We start from the raw sequence: 17,652 nt of genomic DNA on the forward strand, positions 1-17,652 counted from the left end.
GCGGGCAGCCCCAGCTTGTGGGGGCCTAGGGGGCAGGTGCATGGTGGCCCCAGGCGTGGGGGTGCATGGTGGGCCCAGACACGTGCTAGCCCCAAGGTGCGGCCCCAGGCGCACGGCCAGGCCCCGGTGCGGGCTCTGCTCGGCTCGGCGCGGGCACTGTGACATGCAGCAAGGTAGCAAGTAGGTAGCACAGCCAAGTTAGGTAAATTCTCCACTTCCTCTGATCTTGACTGTCTTTAGGTGCTTAGGTTAGGAGATTTCACCGATTTGTAGGACGAATTAGATATGGTCTTTAGGGTGATTTAGCTAACTGTATGGTGTGATTTGTAGGGCGAATCACATGGATATGCAACTTGTTGTTAGAGTTCGGTCATTTTTTAGCATGCCATATGGGGGAGGGTCAAAGATGTGGATGCAGGGTAAAACACTTCCAACACAATTGGTTCACCCACATAACTATGGGCTGTTGTGGTTAGTTAATTTCATAGTTGATCACTTCATGTGGGGTTCTAAGCAGTACATAACATTGTGGTGTGAGTTGGACAATTGTTCTATTGAGATAAAGTCTGATGAGCAGTTGCTTGATTGGATTCAAATGAATGTAGAGAAGGGGGTAGTGCGCATCAATGCCCAGATAAATGATTTCAAGGGTCTATTGCAGTTTTCACCAACCAAATGTAGGTGTCACCCTACTTTAAGGAATAGAGCCACAAATGTACACCCACAACCACAACCACAAATGAGACAGCCACAAAAGTGAGGGCCACCAATGAGAGTGTAGGAGTTAATAAGGAGGGCATGTACTCTGATACGGATTCATTAAAGGCACTAAGTGATAGTTGCTATGACACGGATTTGGCTGCATCATCCGACTCTAACTTTGATCCTGAGTTTGACCCTGATGGTGAAATAGTTGATGAGGATGATGAGTATGATCCTCCCCCTTTTCTTATGATGTTGATGCTCCATGTATTGATGTCAATGTGGTGTTCCCAGATGTGGACCAATGCAAATCAGCCGTTACCCATCATGCTACCTTGAATGATCATGCATTTGAAATTGTGAAAAAAGATCATAGCTGGATAGGCTAAAGAAGAAGTACTCAATGGAAGTTCCATATGATAGAGTTGTCAGAGGCAAACCGAGAGCATTGGACATGATATATAGGAAGTGGGCTGACAACTATGACTTGCTACCCACCTATCAAGCTGAGCTTCTGAAATCTGTACCTGGAAGCATTGTTGAGCTTGAGATCGAAGAGCACAATGTTGATGTGTGTTTCATGAGGTTCTTTGTTGCACTTACACCATGCATTGATGGGTTTTTGCAAGGGTGTAGGCCATATATTGCCATAGATGCAATCACCTGACAGGGAGGTCCAGAGGTTAGTTGGCATTAGCTGTTATAGTGGATGGTCATAATTGGTTATTTCTAGTGGCTTATGGAGTGATTGAAATAGAGTCTAAGGAAAGTTGAACTTGGTTTGTCAATAACTTGAAGAGGGCTATTAGTACTCCTACCGGGTTGGTCATTAGTACGGATGCAGGCAAAGGAATAGAGGTTGCTGTTGATGAGGTGCAACCAGGAGTGGAACATAGAGAATGCATAAGACACCTGTGGAAGAACATGAAGAAGAACAGGTTCAACGGTGAGCTATATGGTAAGAATATGTGGTCAGCCGCCAAGAGCTTCGCAACTAACAGGTTCAACTACTTCATGGGGAAGATAGAGGAGAAGGATCCTAGTGCACTTGCTTGGTTGGATGACAATCATCCATATGTGTGGAGTAGAAGCAAATTCTTCGAAGATTGCAAGATAGATTACATTAACAACAATCTCTCTGAATATTTTAACAGTTGGGTGCCAAGAACCAAAGATTACCAAATTGTAGACATGCATGATAGGATAAGGCAAATGATAGTTGAGAAATTTGTTTTGAGATACAAGATTGGTAGCAAAATGTTCGGAATAATCATCCCAGATATTATCAATGCTCTAAATGCTAAATCCAAAATTATCAAAGACCATGAAGCACTAATATGTGGGGCTGGGATAGCTGAAGTAACTGTGAATAGATTCAAGCATGCAGTCAACTTGGAGCAAAAGACTTGTACATGTAAAGCTTGGCAAGTGACTGGAAAGCCTTGCAGCCATGCTTTAGCTTTCATAGCCATGCTTTAGCTTTCATTGCTAAGCTTAATAGGAATGTACAGATGGATGACTTTGTCTATGAGTACTTCTCTGTTGATAGGTTCAAAATGGCTTATGCATGCACTTTCAATCCAATGACATTCAAGGACAGCTGGCCGCGTGTTGATTTGGGGTACAAAATTTAGAAGACCAAGCTGAGAAGGAAACCTGGAAGGCCAAGGAAAAGTAGAATCAGATCATATGATGAGTTTGTTCAGAATGCCATGAACTATGTCATATAGCCAAGTATTGCCAAGGAGGTCCCACCGCTAGTAAAAAGAGGAAACTGTCATTTTCACAAAATGCATCAGGAGAGGGGATCAATGACCCAAGTGTTGCACAAACATCAATGTGAATCATGATTGGTCCAATTTTCTTTCTTATTTTGCTTACTTAGTCATTGCTAATTTTTCATTACTTACCATCAACTTGTTCACGACACATTTTACTCCTTGTATATGAAGTGCAAGTACAAGTGGGAGTGGGATTGAAAGGGGAAGGGGAAGGGGAAGGGGACAAGGAGGAGGAGGAGGAGGAGGAACAGGGAGCTTGGTTGCATTGTTAGGTTTAGGTTCTTAAATGTGAAGTTTGCTACTGGACATGTAATAGCTCTAAACTATTTGGTGCTTTTGTTGGACATGTAGTGTTTCTTTTGTTGGACTTGTATGATGGTGTGTGTTCTGGACCTTATGTGATGTGGACATGTTTATGTGATTTGGGACATATATCTCCTGGATATTTGTGTGATTTGGATATCTGCATGTGGTCTGGACATGTTTATAATGATGTCAGACTTTTGTCAAATTTGTAACATGATGGTGGAAACAAATGCAAATATGTGTAATTTTTAAATCTGTCAATTTGCTGCAAAATATTGTACAACTGTTGTAAAAAATCTATGAAAATGCTGCCCAAAAATCTATTTAAATGCTGTCAAAAATAGGGCAAAATCACAATCTCCTCAGTAAAGTAGGGGCAAATTTGCATGGGCAAACTTGTCATTTTGTCGTTGTTTTAACACCGTTAACAGCGCTTCATAGAATAGAGGCAAACACTATTTTCAGTTTGAAGAAGCAGGGGTAAAATCGTAGAGTTAAAAAAATGAGGGGGGAATTGGGTGGCATACCGGCCCATCTTAACCAGTTAGCATCCGATCCCAAACTGGGCCCTCATCCTCCTCGCATACCGGCTCATCTTAACCGGTTAGCATCCCAAAATGAGGCATAAGGGATACGTGAGCTTTGTTTTGATCATTTGAATTTTGAAAAGTGAATTTATTAAAATATTGCTACTCCATCATTTTAAATGAGTTATTTAGTTTTTCCTAAATCCAACTTATCTAATTTTGATGAAATTTCTATATATATATATATATCTTTAATATCTTTAATATCACACAGGAGTGTGTAAAAAAATATGAGTGTAGATTTTCTTGGACCGGTCCCACACGCCACCACTGCTCCACACTCCTCGATAAAGTAGTGAGCTGCCGGTGCCAGCGGTGCTCTTCATCAGCGTTATCGTCGTTCGCCCTCTCATTTTTTTTTTTGCATTTTAGATTTTTCCTAGAAAGCATTTGCCTCTGGCGCCATGCAGAGTTGCAAACCAACTAGAACCTGGCAGAGTGATCAAATTACAGGTCGCTTAGCCCCTTCTTTATTTATGTTTCAATTCTCTCAAGAGCTCAAAAAAATTCAAACTCTCCTATTGTGTTCTATGATGTATATGTGTTCCATTTTAAGCATTTGGAGCCTAATATTATGTTTCAGTATTCAGTTTATTCGTTTCTACATTGACTAAGCGTTACTTGGGCATGCTGACACTTAGCTGAAGCAACAAAAACATATGGAAGTCATCTGACCTCTTCTTTCTTGTCGTTTTAATTATCTAAACTCTAAAGAGCTCCAAAACATGCAGACTACTCCTATATCTTGTCTAGAACGTCGAAACATGCAGCATTTGAGTGAGGGATTTCACTAAACTTGGATTTTAAGAAAAACATGCGTAAAGAAAACTAATCCACTGAGAAACAGGTAGGAGTAGTCTGCACCTCTGCATGCTTGGTTGATGTTTCATAAAGTGCCACTTAACTTAATTTTCCTTCTCATTTTAATTATCTAAAGACCTCCAAACTTCTTCAAACTCGGCAAATGTGCTTTATGATGTATATACTTTCCATTTTGAGCATCTGGGTAGTAACATATGTTGTAGTATTAAATGTATTTAATTATAGAAATGACTAAATTTTCTTGATTATAAGATGGTCTGAAGATTCTCAATTTTATCATGCTCGCTTAGGAACACAGATCGCTTTGAGTGAGGTGGCTAAGGGTAAAACATGAGAAACTAGTTAACCTTTCATTTTACGAGAGGATCCATTCACTTCACTTTATTTCCAGATGTCAGGTAGCCAAGCGCATGTATTGCATTGCAACACTCGCCCCTCTCCCTCCAGTTCTTCTTCAATTGGCCCTGTCCTGGCCACCATTCGTCGTCCTTCGTTTCGCTAGCTTCGTCTCCAGTCGGCTGCGTGCTGTGGTAGGCTCTAGGCAAGACTCAAGAAGACAAGGAGAGGAGCATCTTCGGCGGCGCGGCGGCACCGCAGCAACATCAGCTGATCTCCTCATACGCAAAGTCACTTTCAGTATTGATTAATTGAATAAACTGAATATTACAATATATATTAGTGTCCAAATGCTCAAAATGGAACATATACACATCGTACGACACATATGGTGAGTTTGAAGAATTTTGGAGGCCCGTAGCTAAATAAAACAGGAAGGAAAAATATGCTAAGTGACATGAATTTATGATCAACTAACAACTTTTTGTACTCAGCTGGCCACGTATTCTCCAGCGTGGAAAATCACGGCGCCAAATGATATGGTGTGGTGCCATCTACCAATGGCGCCGTGTACAAGATCCATTTCTGAGATTCTTTCTCCAAGAGGTTCAAATGTAATTTTTTTTTGAAAAAGGACTAAAATACAAAAATATACCCCTCTCAGCGTGTCTATTCTCGGCGGCGTTGCTTGCAACTTTTACTACAGCTCCCTCACCGCCGCTCCACGGTAAAAGTCATGAGCTGTCGGACGGGTACCATGCTCATTTGTTGCTTGAACGCAGGGGAATCGTTCTTTTTTTTTCTTGAACGAACGGAAGGGGAATCGTTCTCGCACGCTAGCTCTAGGCTCTACCAAACGCTCCCTATCTCATCCATGAGGGTGATGCTCTTCATCGGTGTTATTTATTGCCCGCGTGTGGAGTCGTCCTACCGCGACAAGTCCCCGCTGTTGCGACACCCTCGTCGCCGACGGCAGCCTCTGAACGACTCCGCGCCGTCCGTGGTGGGAGGCGTGGCTCCACATGTGGCTCTGGATGCGGCGGCATGCGCGTTGCCTGCATTGCTACGTAGTACGCGTCCCGTGTCACCCATTGTCCACCGGATATGAATTGAAGCCATCCAACATCCCAAGCATGCAGTTGAGTGCTGAGGGGCACCAAACGAGGCAACGATTGCCTACTCTCAGGCTCCGGCTGCGACATGCACCGCTCTGCGCCGGGCGCTCAATAAGATGCTCTACTCAAGGTCTGCCGCCGCCAAGCAGGCGAGCACACCGTACCGCGCAGACCCTGTCTACGCCAACTTCAAGCATCAGGATCATGCCGAGTTCGATGGGCTGTCATCTGCATGGAGCTGTGGCCGGGGTGATGACCTCCATGGATGCCGATGTGGGTTTTGTATAGAGGCTCCAATCGAAGTTGGCATGGCAAATTGGGACAGTAGCGGGAAACCAGATTGCTAGTAAGCCTTTTTTCTGAAAGCAACTCCAGCGCCCCTACTTTCCCCTCCAGAGCGGTAGAGCAACTTCTCCAACGGTCACGACTCACGAGAATGCCGCTGCTTCCATGCCGCGCCGGTGGCTATCCTCGCATCCCCAGCCCCGTGCAAAGCCGAGCCGCCACTCGCCGGCTCGCCGCCCCTTCTTCGCCGCTAGGCCGCCATTCATCTCCCGCGTAGCCCCTTCCCCGGTCAAATCATGCCGTGCCCGTCAACGCAGCTGTTTTCACAAAGTCAAATCAGGGGTATTTGTATCTTTAGTCCTAACTAAAATTCATGTCACATCGAATATTCGGAGACTAATTAGGAGGATTAAACATGAGTTAATTATAAAATTAATTACATATATGGAGGCTAATTCACGAGACGAATCTATTAAGCCTAATTAATCCATCATCAGCACATGTTTACTGTAGCATCACATTGTCAAATCATGGACTAATTAGACTTAATAGATTCGTCTCGCAAATTAGCCTCCATTTGTGCAATTGGTTTTGTAATTAATCTATATTTAATACTCTTAATTAGCATCTAAACATTCGATGTGACAGGATTTTAGAACTCCTAAAGAACCAAATACCCCTCAATCTGATAACAAAGATTGAATAAATTTGAGGTCTGTCCTAGTAGAACCTAAAACACCTCACTTCATTTTGGCTCCGGTGTTGGCGCGGCGCTGCCAGTCTTCCACTGCAATGCTGTTTGTCTCTTGCCTTCATAATTTCATATGCGTATTTCCTGTGAAACTGTGCTGACAGTTGCAGAGAAATCACTATGGAAGATACATGCATTAACCTGCGATGTGGAGTGGCTCCGTTTTGTTTTTTTCACCGGGCATGATATTGGAGGCTATGGAAGATACATGCATTAACATGCATTGGTTTTTGGGTGCTCTGATATTGGAGGCCCAGCAAGCTAGGAGCACAGGATGGACGGAAAGGTTTAGGGGTGGAGACAACTTCAAATCCCTAATTCTGCCAAAAATTAAGGTATCGGGGATTTTTCTGCCTTAAAAAAAGTTTATTCCTTCACCTGGTCCGACGGACGCGGGGCCAGCAGACATGACGATGATGATCACGGGGATCGGCCTAATGAAGCCCGCAAATGACTGGGCTGCACGAAGCCCATATGCAGCCCAAATACTGACGAGAGCGTTCGGATCGCACTGCTCGCGGAAATCCTATCCATATTGCGGAAGAAACGTTCAACCTTTGAGATTTGTGCGAGGAAATAAGGTCCGTTAGATGCATTAGATCCAAACCCTAACTCCCACACCTCTCCGGGAGGATCGCCCTCCCAATTCGAAGTTTTTTCCCCTGCCTGCGCCGTCGAGACCCCACCTGCACTGCCTCTCCTCCCTCCCCTACCTACACCGCCGCCCACCCCTCCCTCCCCTGCCGCCAGCACCAGCGCCACTGCGCACGGCACGGGCTCCGTGCGGGCTCGCCGGCTGGAGCCGGAGAAGAAGCTGAAAAAATGTTGGATCAGTTTTTTTTGAAAAATGTTGGTGCAACTTTTTCGAAGAAATGTTGATCCAACTTTTTTTGAAAAATGTTGGTCCAATTTTTTTTAAATGTTGATAATATTTTCAAAATGTTGATAATATTTTTCAGTTAAATAAACTTTTGATTGCAGCATACTATAATGAGTTTGCTGACTCGCTGAATTTTACAGTTTCGTCCCCATCTGCCGGTAGAGAAGCCCCCACCGCTCGCGGACGAGCAATCTTCCCACAATCTCCCTGACCCGCGGCGCCGTGCGTCGCGCCGTCACCGCTTCTGCGGCCAACGCTTCTGCCTCGTCGGCAACAACCAACAATCCGCCGCCGAGCGAAGCAAGTAAAGCAACCGAGCCGAGTCGATGGTGGCGGCGGCGCTATCCGCGCTCCCGCGCGCCGCTTCCCGCCTTGCGCCGTGTGTCCGCCAGCCTGATTTCCGCGCCCTCTGCGCCGCTGCTGCGGCCGGCGAGGCCTCGAAGCGGAGGCTAGTACTGTACACCAAGCCGGGGTGCTGCCTCTGTGACGGGCTCAAGGAGAAGCTTCACGCCGCCTCCCTGCTCGCCGGCACGCCCTACTCCCTCGCGTCCCTCGAGCTCCAGGCAAGACAATTTTCTGGTCCTACTGCTATGCAATAACTAGTTCCTTCCCCGATTTCTATCTATGCATTAATTAGTTCGTTCCGAGATGGATATTTGCTTGACTTGGATTTCGGATGCCAACTAGGAGAGGGACATCACGATGAATCCGGAGTGGGAGCGGCTGTACCAGTACGAGATCCCAGTGCTGGCTAAGGTGCTCCACGACGGGACCGAGGTATCATTGCATTCCTCTCTGATTCAACTTTACTCGCCTCTATTCCCTTTGAGTTTCAACCTTGCCCTCCTTATGTACCAACTATGAAGCTTTTCAAGCATGTTTCGGTATTGTGCTTTGTTTCGTGGAGCACCTCCCTAAGCCTTTCGTCGTTGTTGCAGGAAATACTTCCCAGATTATCACCCCGTCTAAGTGTGGAGCTCGTACAGAAGAAAATTTATTCTGCCTTCGATCAGTAAGGAGGCATTTTTGGTGAAAAGAATCTGAGTTTATTTTATGAATCAATAGCTCCAGCTGTAAGATTATCAGTTGATACCATCATGTGTGATGTAAACTTTCTTGATTGCGATACATGATTTTCATTTTCCTTGACTTGCGCTCTGTAAGGATTTCTTTTGGGTTTGTGCATCATCGCATTGCTTTGAGAAAAGAATTCATATATGGTGACATCCAAATACTTATGTTGGGTCTTCAGAAATATACACCATGAATCATGATACTTTTAAGAAAAAGAAATATGCATCATGATGGTCAACGATGTCACAAGGAAATACAGATTATTGAACTGACCACCACATGGAATCATAAAGGAGTGAAATGTACACAGACAGAAGTAGAAGGGCATAAAACCAGAAGTACAGAGAAATTTTTCAGTGCTGAAACAAGATTCATTAGTAAACCAACATGGATGAGTATCGTCTTCATGCGATGCTTGGGGCAATGGGTAAGTTATTTTAACTGACAGATGGGCAAGCAATTTAATCACTGTTGCCCCTCTATCATTCTTGGAGGTTGGGAGTTATCCAGCTTTCTGGTAAATAACTTCCCATTTTCTATTTACACTTGACCGAGATTTTTTACAATGTTAGCCTAGGCACAACTACTTCATACCCACCTTGGTGTTACAAGAAAATTGCATCCGAAGGATCATACTGTAGTATAAACTGCATGGACACGCCAGATCTTTGAAATTTACTTGACTGCTGAAGTACCTAAAGACCATTCAGTGCAGAAACAGTATTCAGAGTTTCAGACAAGCAACCAAAATGCATATATCCATAGTCCTGTATCCATGTAGTTCAGTGCACTCTAATTTGAGTCAGTTTGAAGCTTAGTAGTTGCAATGATGTTAAGATATGCTATGATTTTTTCATTAACAAGATGCAAATCAATATTGTAAAAAAATTGAATAAATTTGAGGGCTGTCTTTATAAAACCTAAAATAACTTACTTCATTTTGATTCCGTTACTGGTGCAATGAATGTCGGTGCTACCAGTGCAATGCTGTTTTTCTTGCCTTCAGATGCGTATTTCCTGTGAAGCCATGTTGACAGTTGCGGAGATACACGCATTAACCTGCGATGTGGAGTGGCTTCATTTTGTTTTTTCACCAAAGCAGGGCATGAAAATCCCCGGTATGCATTGGTTTTTGGTCGCTCTGATATTGGAGGCCAGGAAGGGAATGGTGTTGGCATTGGAGGCAAGCTAGGAGCACAGGATGGAATGAAAGCTTCTAGGAGTGGGGACAACTTCAAATCCCTAATTCTGCCAAAAATTAAGGTATTGAGGCCAAGGTTCCTTGAACTCCATTCTGTGATGATTTGGGCTAGCTGTTTGAGCCTATAAGGTTGTAGAAAATTGCTGCGATCTATTGGGGCAATGGAAACTTGGACCGTAACTGGTGCTGCAACCGTTGAACCATTTGTATTTGTTAACTTGACAAATAATTCCTGCATTTCCAATTTTGTATAAATATTCTGACCTCATGTCAAGATCTTTAAAGAAAAAAAATATTCAAGGTACATGTTATTTAAGTGTACGAGAGGGATAGACTGGGATGACCTCATCTGGTGTCTGCTGCAATCTTATTGCAAGCTCATTCTTCATCTCCTTAAGAAATTCCCTTACTTCATGAATTGTCGAGTCAAATGTGATGTTGAAGATAGGCTGAATTGAGTCTGCATGGGAAGCATTATGTGGAAGCAACACTGTAATCCCTCCTGGGAATCCCAGGATCTCTAAGCAAAGTGGGTCTCCGAAAACAGATGGTGTCAAAGATAAATTCAGCTGCTGAAGTGTAAGTCTTATCAAAGATGTTCTCAGTGTGTTGATGGATTTTACGCTCATGGAGGCATTTCTTGGGTCTGGAAGAACACCGAATTTCACATAAGTGGTGTTCGTGTAATTGTATGGACGCATAGAAACTGAAACCTGCAGGATTGTCAGCCAATATTCAGTGAGTACTTGGCAAAGTTTTCTTGTACTGAAAGAAACTCCATACCTTACTATTGGGCACTCCTATTTGGTCATATATCTCTTTTTCGAGTGTTCCGCCTTGTGAAGCTATCTGTGAGTGTGGCACTAACAAAATGAAGCCTGCCTCGATTTCTGCTTGAGAAACGAATGTAACTGTGTTAAAACAAGGTAGACGAGTGGGGAAAATCTGGACGAACTCCTAACGTTATCTGTTCTGCTATACACTAGTAATGTTTTCATATTCTACTTTATTGAATATTTTGCCTCCTTTGTTTCATTTTGAGGGAAACTGTGACCATGAAGCTTTTGTCCCTGCTTTTGAGTTAGTTGTTCAGCACGCGTGAAGTCCTGGACTTACCGGCGAGTATGTCAGGGTCATCAGGGACGCCGCCTCCTGATGCCCGGAGATGAAGCATCATGAAGGCGGCGGAGAGGAAGCCGCCGACGGCCAGGAGCAGCACGGAGGCGCACTTTGCGCTGACCACCTTGCCGACGACTGCACCACACCGGCAGCGGCTGAACCTGGTCGCCGGCGCACCGTTGGGGAAGGCCTGCTCAGCGCGACCGGCCTTGCCCATGGTGAGCGCATCTGGCACTAGTTTCTCTCTCGGCTCGTCAGTGTGGAGAGGTCATCAAAGCTGGAGGCGGCGGCTGCGTTGCGTTGGGGGAGAAAGCTGGATGGAGAGCTGGCGCTGGTGCTCGCCGTTGCCGCAACGGCGACGCGAATGGGGATGGATTTGGGTGTGTTTAGGAGCGGTAGATGGGAATGTTCGCAACGATACGACATAGGCCGGCTGTCAATGGTTGTTGGTTTAGTTTTGAACGGAGGAAAAGGCTTTGTAGCTCCGGTTGTTTTGACTTTTATCAGAAGGCCTTCTGTATTATTTCGCGTTCATCTCAATTTCGATCTTCGCATCGCATCCACGATGGTCAATTCAGTTGTGGTGAAGTGATGTCACAAAAGCAAGGTCAGTGCGAGCGTGCATCACACTTGCGATGAGCAAAACAAAACAAAAACTAGATGTCCCGTTGATGCTTACAATGCTCCTGATAACATTTCTTTACACCAGTGCTCGGCAGATCACGGGGCTGTACAATTTCCCAAGAGGCACTAAGAAATGTGCCCCTTCGCTAGTTCACACCTGCGCTTTGTACTCGTAGAACCTACTTCGCCATCTCATAGGCAGCCTATTACAAAGATTGCGATTCGTTTCTGCCGTCATTTCCAAGAGCTAGCATCGGTAATAACAATGGTAAGGCAACAAGAACCCATGTAGCCACAATTTTTGCAGCTGATATGGGTTCACTTTTCTGATTCTACAACATGCCAGGATGGAATATCCTGGCCATATCCATGTGCTGAAGCCTGAAGGTATGCAGACCTTCCCAGAAACATAGATATTCCATTCAATCGTAGTTAAATTACATACAGTACAACTTGCTCATCAGTCATCACTGGTGTGAAACGTTCTAAACAAGACAAAATTGTCCCATCCAAGGTGAACAACATTTTACATTTGAGCCACAGTGCAACATCAAATGAGTAAAATCTAGATGAGCTTCTTCTTTCTGAAGAACCCTTGAAGATGCCACAATTGCAAGATTGATACCGCAATGCAGACACCTAGCGACAGAATACTGAACCAGGCAACCCTTGCGTTTGTTTTCTCGCTCACAATTCGCATCTCTGCTTCCCTGCATGTACAGATGAAAGCAATCATCAGCCATGCCACTAATCCTGTAGGGCAAGAAATCTATGGACTTCATATCTCAGACATCATCACACATATTCATTTGTCATAGAAAGAACATTGAAGGTAGTGAATTCATTAGCAAAAGATCTTCTAAACAAAAGTAAAACAAATCCTCTGCTGTATGACAGATTGGAAGTTGAAATCCATAGAACTGATATATCCAACCCCCTTTCGGTGCCAATATGCTAAATTTTATTTTTGAAGCAGAAGACTCGATTGGCAGAAGACATATAGCTAAAAAAATGTTTCCACAGAAGGTGGACGAGATGACTTGCCTTGTTTTGAGGTATATCAAGTTCTGATGAATGGCCTGGACTGCCACTTCAAGTTTCTGAAGCTCGAGTTCTACACCCTGCAGAAAAAAAAGAGGTCGCATTCAATTGACAACACCAAATAGTGCATTGAATATGAGTTCATGACAATTGGATAGAACTGTGGCTTGGTACTACAGTTCATATTCCAACCTCAATTTTTTCTTTCTTAGCAATAGCATCCCAGTCCTTTGTTGCAAACCCAATCTTCCAGTCAAGATTCACAGATACTCCTGATCCTTTCTCTGCACTATCTATCCAGAAGCATGCAAGGTAGTTTCCAGCTTCTGCAGTTGTGAATGCAAATTGACCAACTGTAGCATTCTCATTGTGATGTAAGGTGTTCCCGTATGGTGAAGTAACCTGCAAAAAGCATCAGATTTATATAAAAATGACAGTAAGAGTTTACAGTATGCTGGTAATTCATACATCAGATTTTCAACTCCAGACAAGTCTCAATACTGTCAACAACAGAAGAATCAAAAACTCAATCAGAATGAACTAACGTTTCTCAACTGCTTACTGAGACCTTTCTGAACTTGAAATTTTGACCCTGAAATATATTTATAGTTGAAATCATGCCATTCAAAAAACCTCAAAATGACTATATGCACTCTCAACATAACAGAACATATGCTCAGTACCTAGATGTTGCATCAGGGATGTTCGGTGCACATTAAATCTGAGGTAAAAAACAAAGACGATTCTTTACCATGTATGATGGGGGTGATGCAGACAAGATAAATCTTAGTAACTGCTAATTTACAACATCTGAAAGTCAGTTAAGCTATCCTATCATGCCTGTTACCTTAGCTTTCCTCAGACAAAGGCACAAAGCCTAGAACAGTAGACATAAATGGAGTTTTGAATATAAAAAAATATTTAAAAAGCTGAGCACAGCTCTCTCTGCTCACTTCAGTGCTCTAACTTACTCGATTTGTCCCCTTTTTGCCATTCCTTCTTATTCCATAGCACTAGTACGATTCTTATCGATTACAGTTTTACTGTCTACTTCTTAACCTCATGGAATTTTTACGTAGTTCGCTGGAAAAGAAATCACCAGATCCCCTAAAATGAATCACCTAGTATTCTGTCCTGACTCATGAATGACATCCTAGGTGGAAAGCACCATTACTTAGACAGAAGGAACCAGCATGGTTTGAGAATCAACGCTGCATCATCAACATGAATCGTGCAATTGAATCTAGTTAAAGCAGCAGGCCTACGGCCACTGATTTATGACTAATGCTCTGGTGTAGACAAATCACACAAGCGAAACAAGTTTGGATACAGACATAGAGTGCTAAAAGTAGTAGATGCCAACAGATTCCTTGCTTTTCAGCCGGGAAACATGTTACATGACATGAAGAATTTACTCATACACTCTAAGGCACGGTTTCTGGCTATCTGCAGCACAAATTCAGGCAGTTCAATTCCCGATAAATTCATGGTATCCGGCAACTACAGGCCCAAGCAAATTCAAATGTTTAAACACTGCTCAGCTCCATTTAATGCATAAAATCATCATAGAATGAAACTCTACCATTCCAGACTAATCGGCATCGACATCAAGGCTCGCTACACTGAATCAGGGAAAGGAGAAGAACATAATCGCGGGAAGAGAACGGATTACCTTGACGGCTATGGTGGGGTGAGAGTCGGGGTGGGACTCGTACATGATGGAGTAGTCGGCGAGCACGACGACGTTGGACTGGATCTCCTCCGACACGCACTTGGTCCCCGACTGCGGCACCTCCAGCCACACCGCCTCCGCGCGGAGCGACGCGACGGCAAGCACCACCGCGAGGGCCAGAGCCGCCGCCATCTCGGCCGCCGGCCTAGGGATCTCCGCCTCCCGGGGTCGGGTCGGGGAGGAAGGGAAGGGAGAGCCTGTCAGCTGGAGACTAGTAGTAGTGGCGTCGGCAGATGAGACGACGACGGCTGAAGAAGTCGGGGAGCAGTTTTGAAGGAGAGGGGCGCACGTGACGTGGTCACGTGATGCCGTCTTCACGCGATGGATGTATGACAAGTGGGACCCGTTATGACGTGTCTGTGCTTGTTGTTTGCAGTCTGAAGACAAAAAAAAAAAATCTCGAAACTCCTTCTGTGTCACAGACAGGACAGAGCAATTCGAAGCAGATCTAAACTGAATCCTTCACAGGTGATCAGGCCAGAATGGGGCAATATTTTCTTTTTTCTTTTTTTAAAAAAATATTCTCTAGGAAACTCTTCAGGAGCGATCCTTTTGATCCGGAAAGATGCAAAATATTGCGCATACGAACAAATGATAAATTTAAGATGAATTTGATGTATGGTTAATAATAAAGATGAATTTTGATGGCGAATGCTCCAGTGATCAGGAGGATTGATTCTGGCTGTCACTTTCTGATTGGCTGATCGCCGTATGGAATTTGCTTTTCAGCCATAGAATGGAGTGTGGAAGTGGAACCATCTCATTTTCGCCGATGTCGTCACGTAAGGCCCCAAAAGAAGACACTCGCCAATTCAAAAAAAAAAACTGTTTCTTGCTTTTGTAGTCAGATTTCACAAAGCGTAGTGTTTCTGAAATTTGGATTACAGCAGTCACGTTTCTCAGGCCATTCTCTGGGCAGGAAGACTAATGGTGAAGGACGCTCGAGACACCTGCCGCACAGGTGATTGCTTCCACTGGGAGGTTATCGGCAACGGCGCCTGACCTCGCCTCCAGCGTTATCTCCAAGCAGAGGGAGGCAGCAGTGCACCATGTCGATTGTCGAAGGCGCAGACCGGCCAGGAGAGAAGCCCCCTGTTGGCCATGACCCCGAGCATGGCCGGCCGGAGCATGCACCGTCCTTGGGCGAGACGGATCAAACAAACGCGGCGAGCCTCCGGTGATCGCCGGAGCGCCAATGGCGGTGGTGACTGGCGAGGCCGGAGAAGCAGCGCGACGGAATGGCGCGAGGGCGGGGAAGCGCTCGGAACGCGTTTGCATTGGGGTTCCCTTCTTTAATCTCGTCCGCTAGAAATGTATCGGGTGGCTTTGCGTACCCCAGGGGTGGACGGTAAATGAAATACCGTCCACCCCTGAGATACAGTCCGCCCCGGATCGCCGCGGCGAGCTGGGAGGCAGCGAGGGAACACAGCATGAGGACCCGGGAGCCTTGGAACTCTGTAGGCTGGCCGAGCTGCCATGGGCGCTCGCGCCGCGGGAGCAGGATCGCTCGCGGTAGGCCAAGCGCGCCGCGGGTGGCCGAGTAGCGCTAGTGCGGGCCGGCTTGGCGGCGATGGCGCTGCGACCGCCATGTCCGTGTCTGCGACTGGATAGAACGAAAGATGATCAATTGACATTGTCCGAGCTGGTTTTTTTTCCCGGCAACAAAGTGACAGCAAGCAGAGTTTCAGGCAATCGAGGCCCTGATCTGTTTTTCCCCTAAAAAGATTGTGCATCTGTATAAGTAGCAAAAAGCTGATTGCCTGATCTTATGATAATGTGTTGTGAAGTCCAGGCACGAGAAACCTGGAAAAAGGAAGAAAAGAATTGCAGCTAGTCTGATACAACATGGCGCAGAAGTTCAGAGCAAGATGAAACCATTGAACTTGGCACAACGCTAGGTTGCTAGCGCAAGCGAAACGGAGTGAGATAATTGCCAGTTTTGCCACGGCCGTCTCCCCTCTGGGCTCTGGCCACTTATGTTCATGCGATTCAGCGTTCGCAATTGCAATGCATACTTGCACGTTGCATCTGTATTAACTGATGAGCATTGGAATGGATGGAAACAAACGTGCAAATGACTTGCTCCAAACTGAAATAATTTTCACGAACTGCAAGGCAGCAGAAAACGTAACAGTAAGCAGAGCTGTAAGAGTTCCACTGCCCAATTAGACGCTGTTCGGGGTGTGAAGATAACAGGCCTGAACATTTCTTTCAGTAAATGCAGAAAAGAACTCTAAGATTGTTCACATGTCCTGATGTCCAGCCTTGCACTTCATTAACCAAATCTCAGTGACACAACTAGCTCAGTTAATTATCGATACTGCAGATCGTGATACAATTATACAAATATCAACACTTCGCATCTAATTTTATGGTCCAATTAGGTGAACTGGTGAAGTGGAGCGCAGCAGTCGGTGGCTTCAGTTTTTGTCAGATATCCATCATCATGCGGTCATGCATGCCTACCCGGCTGCCAATGGCCGGGGTTTCTAGTCGACGCTTGACGGCGCCATCAGTCTCTCTGACCACCTCTTGGCCTCCTCACCGTCAAGGCGTCAACATCTCCTGCCTGCGCGCACGGAAGCATCATGTCAGGCAGTAAGCTGGGCACCATGTCTTGAAGGCGTGGATCTCAACCAAGGATTTAAGCTGCCTGGTCGCCATGATCCATGTTCGGCATACCCGCACGCTCGATGGCGCGCAAGCAGTTGAGGATGATAAGGATTCTTGACAAATCTAAGAAACTCCTGCACCGGTTCGCAAGACCCGAGAGCTCACCGGAGGCCGGCGAAGAGCGCGGCGGGACGACGAGAGGGCGCAGAAGCTCTCAGTTCTTGCGGAGCGAATACGAGCGCAGCCACCGCCATACGCGGGCGTCGCATCGCCAAGCTGCATGCTTAGCCGCCACCTGTGGGGCTAGCTGAGGTCGGCGGCAGCGGGGCGAACTCGTGCCATGTCGCCGGCAGGAATATTTACAATAGCACCCTCAGTATCTTACAAATACCCCCCCTGGTGTGGATCGCGATTAATAGTCGCGATCCGATTGTATGCAAATATACCCCTAATAATTTTTTACATATGCCCCACTAATTTGGATCGCGATCCGATTATATGCAAATAGCTCCCTAATCTGAATATTTGTTTTGCAAAGACCCCCCGGTTCGGCCGTCGGTCTCCCTCATCCTCCTGCCCTGCGCAGTCGACCGCCGCTGCCTTCCGTCCCTGCCAGAAGCCCTACCCATAGGCAGCTGTTCTGCTCTGCCAACCGCGCCCCCTCCTATGTATGGCTGGAGAAG

The 17,652-nt window shown here is 45.6% G+C and overlaps 3 protein-coding genes and 1 pseudogene across 4 annotated transcripts; 2 read left to right on the forward strand and 2 right to left on the reverse strand.

Moving 5' to 3' along the window:
• Nucleotides 1–1,668: 1,668 nt before the first annotated feature.
• Nucleotides 1,669–2,561, forward strand: LOC140221502 (uncharacterized; annotated as a pseudogene).
• A 5,153-nt stretch (nt 2,562–7,714) lies between these two features.
• On the forward strand, nt 7,715–8,797 carry LOC117839468 (uncharacterized). The gene is made up of 3 exons (XM_034719806.2): nt 7,715–8,128; nt 8,253–8,342; nt 8,504–8,797. Exons 1-3 carry the CDS (start codon nt 7,892–7,894, stop codon nt 8,579–8,581), a joined length of 405 nt encoding a protein of 134 aa, XP_034575697.1. The 5' UTR covers nt 7,715–7,891; the 3' UTR covers nt 8,582–8,797.
• A 161-nt stretch (nt 8,798–8,958) lies between these two features.
• LOC117839440 (uncharacterized) lies at nt 8,959–11,417 on the reverse strand. Of its 2 annotated transcripts, XM_034719779.2 has the most exons (5): nt 10,957–11,415; nt 10,624–10,730; nt 10,185–10,553; nt 9,574–10,072; nt 8,959–9,334 (listed from the first exon to the last, which is right to left on the reverse strand). In XM_034719779.2, exons 1-4 carry the CDS (start codon nt 11,174–11,176, stop codon nt 9,575–9,577), a joined length of 1,194 nt encoding a protein of 397 aa, XP_034575670.1. In that variant the 5' UTR covers nt 11,177–11,415; the 3' UTR covers nt 8,959–9,334; nt 9,574. The 2 variants fall into 2 exon arrangements, with proteins under 2 accessions (XP_034575670.1, XP_072151596.1); XM_072295495.1 differs by having other exon boundaries at nt 8,959–10,072; nt 10,957–11,417.
• Nucleotides 11,418–11,958: 541 nt separating this feature from the next.
• Nucleotides 11,959–14,602, reverse strand: LOC117839456 (transmembrane emp24 domain-containing protein p24delta3). Its single transcript, XM_034719796.2, has 4 exons — nt 14,297–14,602; nt 12,817–13,026; nt 12,628–12,704; nt 11,959–12,293 (listed from the first exon to the last, which is right to left on the reverse strand). Exons 1-4 carry the CDS (start codon nt 14,486–14,488, stop codon nt 12,149–12,151), a joined length of 624 nt encoding a protein of 207 aa, XP_034575687.1. The 5' UTR covers nt 14,489–14,602; the 3' UTR covers nt 11,959–12,148.
• Nucleotides 14,603–17,652: the final 3,050 nt, after the last annotated feature.

The sequence above is a fragment of the Setaria viridis genome, chromosome 1 (assembly GCF_005286985.2).
Source record: "Setaria viridis chromosome 1, Setaria_viridis_v4.0, whole genome shotgun sequence".
Classification (NCBI taxonomy): domain Eukaryota; kingdom Viridiplantae; phylum Streptophyta; class Magnoliopsida; order Poales; family Poaceae; genus Setaria; species Setaria viridis.